The sequence below is a fragment of the Gavialis gangeticus genome, unplaced genomic scaffold, assembly GCF_001723915.1.
Source record: "Gavialis gangeticus isolate Ggan-Ray unplaced genomic scaffold, GavGan_comp1, whole genome shotgun sequence".
NCBI classification, from domain to species: domain Eukaryota; kingdom Metazoa; phylum Chordata; order Crocodylia; family Gavialidae; genus Gavialis; species Gavialis gangeticus.
The window spans coordinates 54,893,620-54,896,756 of record NW_017728995.1 but is presented as its reverse complement, the minus strand read 5'-3'; the positions used below and the strand labels follow the sequence as shown (position 1 = coordinate 54,896,756).

The window sequence follows — 3,137 nt, the reverse complement described above, 5'->3', positions numbered from 1 at the left end:
GCCCTCTAACACATTGTGAGCTTGATTTTCTGAAGCACTGAGCACTTGGAATTCCAGATAAAATTTGAGAGCCGAAATCACTTAGCAACTCTGGAAATGAAGTCCTATTTTTTAAACACTGAAAATTTCACATGGTGTCATTTCTTTCACTAATATGCAGCAATCACATTATTGAAAGGATGCTTTTCTGTACAAGGATAAAATTTGGGGCCAGATGTTCAGCTCGTGTTTACCAGAAGTCAATACAGGTAAGCTAACATCTGCCAGATGGACAATTGATCCAAGGGGATTCAGCCTTCGATATCATCTGAAAAGATGGCAAACAGTAGGTAACAGATAATATACAAATCTAGATCAGATTAATCTTTTCACATTCTTCAGTAGTCCCTTTAAGGTTCTGCTGTGGTTGATTCAAAAAAATATATATATTAAAAATTAAATAACACTCAAGTGTCCGCCACAAAGATTTATATTTTGCTGTAAACAATAATATCTGCCATTTGCATTGATTTAGTCCAACATGAGGCCAGCGGGGTTCTAGGCTTCTTACTGATACTGCAAATAATTTTTCAGAGACTGAGGCAAAGGTAGAGATTCTATGTCATGCAGGCGGTCTCGGCCAAGAGCAAACCGAATTGATCTTCGGCACAAGTCCATTAAAGGTAGGGGCTCCGCTGAAAAAAGGGAAGAAAAAAGATACAGAGTTAATGACTTGGCAGTTGCACTTATACTCACTATTTCTTTTAGTCATGATTAAAATACAGACTGTATCAAAGTTCTCAGGCTGTGCTTCATAAACAGCAATCATTTCAGAAAAATAACCTGGCAAACTTGTAAAACAATAAAAGTGAAACTGGATTTACTACCAGAAGTGGAGTCACAACTTTACTGCATATTCCACACATGATATAGCTATAGATAGGATAATGATTCTGACTCAGTATTCGCATCTACAAAGCATTTGCTGGTAAATAAGCAACATTCCCATTGTTTCTCAAGTTGTAGCATTGTACTGGTATTTTTTTCTGTTAAATACTGAGCTTTCTACTACTTACAATCTGGTTATAGCAGTTAGGAATATTGTGCTAAATTAGAAGCTCCTGACCTTTTAAATTCTGGCTTCCTTCCATCTTTTAGGAGCTTGAAATAAAACTTAAGACTAATTGAACTTTTCAGCAAATGTTGCTTGACCCCAAAAGCTCTGCCTAACCTTTTTCAGCAGTTACTGGAAGTAAAGACATGAAAGTCAGTCATTTTTTCCTTGTGAATAAACAAAGTTTTTGTTTTTACTCTTTTTCTTTCTTTTTCTTCCTCTCACGTGACCAGGCAGGATTTTTTAATTTCATCAATAATTCCTTTCTAGAGGTTTTGATCTTACTTTTAAGAATTGAATTAAAGTACTTTTGGAAAATAACAGATTGACTCAAAAACACTGACCTGCAATTTCCCGAACCCACTCCACTACTTTACTTTATTCTGACTTGTCAGGATTACATGCAGGGAGTAAGTAGATACTGTGGTCTTTAAACCCATTCAAATCATTAATATCTCTACTGAAACTGCAAGCATTGATGTGTCACAGGGCACTGAAGTGCCTGCTCCTAAAAGACAGGTGTGGGTTGCTGGGGCAACCACAGAGGTCAGCTGACCTCAGGAGGGGGCAGGGCCTAGCCTATATAAACAGCCTAGGCTGAGGCCAAGCAGGCAGTTCCCCTCTGGCAGTCATGGGGAAAGGAGCTCTGTGGGAGTGTTACAGCCTGTAGGAATAGATGGCCTGAACAGCGTTGGTTGAGGACTGGGTGGAGCAAAACCATGGTAGGGTTTTGAATGAAGGCAAGCCAAGGTTAGAAATTGTGTTTGAGCCAGATGGCTTAGAGTTCCCTTCTGGCAGCCGTGAAGGAGAGAGCGCTGCCAGGAGTAGGCAGAGGTGGGAGGCCTGAGGACCTGAGCAGTTCATTGGGTGAGAATACCTGGCAGGGGAGCCCTGGCAGGGAGGAAAATAATGATGAGCCAGAGGGCTTTGGGTTTATGTTAAGCCAGGAGGCTAGAGTTTGAGTTAGGGCTGATTGGCTGATGGGTTTTGTTGGTTATTGTTACACCAGAGGACCGGGTGAGGCTGTAGGGGTTGGAGGAGGCCTCATGGGAGCTCCCCAGTAGCGGGGGGGGCGGGTTCCTGGCACCACAGGGGGCGCTGTGTTTTGGGGTGTCCCGACCCCAGCCCCAGTGTGGGCGATTATGGGGACGAGCCCAGCGGGCGGAGGGCGCGAGAAGCGCGGGCAAGGCCCCGAGGAGGGCGAGAGCATTGCGGTGAGCCCCAGGGAGGGGCGTCCAAGCAAGAAGCCGAGCGAGGGCATAACGTTCAGGGGGCACTGACCCCAGTCCCACGAAAGGGGTCTTGAGGGCCAGATAAGGCGGAGGCCGCCTGAGCCCGATTGTGAGGTGCCCAGGTCGGGCGTAAGACCCCTGAGGAGGGTCAGGGGGCCAAGCACGGCTAAGGCCACCTGAGCCCCGACCGCGGGAAGTGCAGGAGACAAAGCCCCAGTGCGAGCAACATGAGCACGGGGAAGGCAAGAGAGGCCCTGTGGGGCGCGCACAGTGAGGAGGAGCCCTGGGAGAGGGCGCGCACAGTGAGGAGGAGCCCCGGGAGAGGGCGCGCACAGTGAGGAGGAGCCCCGGGAGAGGGCGAGCGTACAAGCAAGACGCCCAGAAGGGGATACTAAGGAAAGGGTATATACATGAGAACATCCGAGAGGCTTGGGGCGTGGTATTAGGGGTGGAAGGAGCCACGCGACACCCATAGGGTTGGGTGCACCAGAATCTACCCGTGTAGAGCAGGGACCAGAAGGGTAAGAGCACCGGGTCCAAGGGGTCAAGTAAAGGCAGCCTCCCATTAATATTATAGAACCATCAAAGTCATGGCGGGCAAGAACGAGGGTGCTAGACGGGCAACTTGGCACGGCAGGGGCGCCAGGAGAGATCATGGCCGCTCCCGGGCCCCGCCCTGTGACATGGTGTCCACCATGGTGACAACACGATTGATATAACAGGAACTAAACAGAAGCATCAACAGATTTCAGAAGCAGCTAAGTCTCTGCCAAACGAGTGGTCGTTCCTTAAGGAAACGATACTCAGGGCCC

General features: G+C 47.8%; 1 protein-coding gene across 2 annotated transcripts in view; it reads right to left on the bottom strand.

The window, feature by feature from the left end:
- Positions 1–12: 12 nt before the first annotated feature.
- Positions 13–3,137, bottom strand: part of SPSB4 (splA/ryanodine receptor domain and SOCS box containing 4) — a 179,104-nt gene continuing 175,979 nt past the window's right edge. For both annotated transcript variants that reach the window (XM_019503664.1, XM_019503665.1), the window contains one exon: positions 13–674. In XM_019503664.1, coding sequence (XP_019359209.1) covers positions 547–674 — 128 coding nt within the window. In that variant the 3' untranslated portion in view covers positions 13–546. The remainder of the gene's footprint in view (positions 675–3,137) is intronic.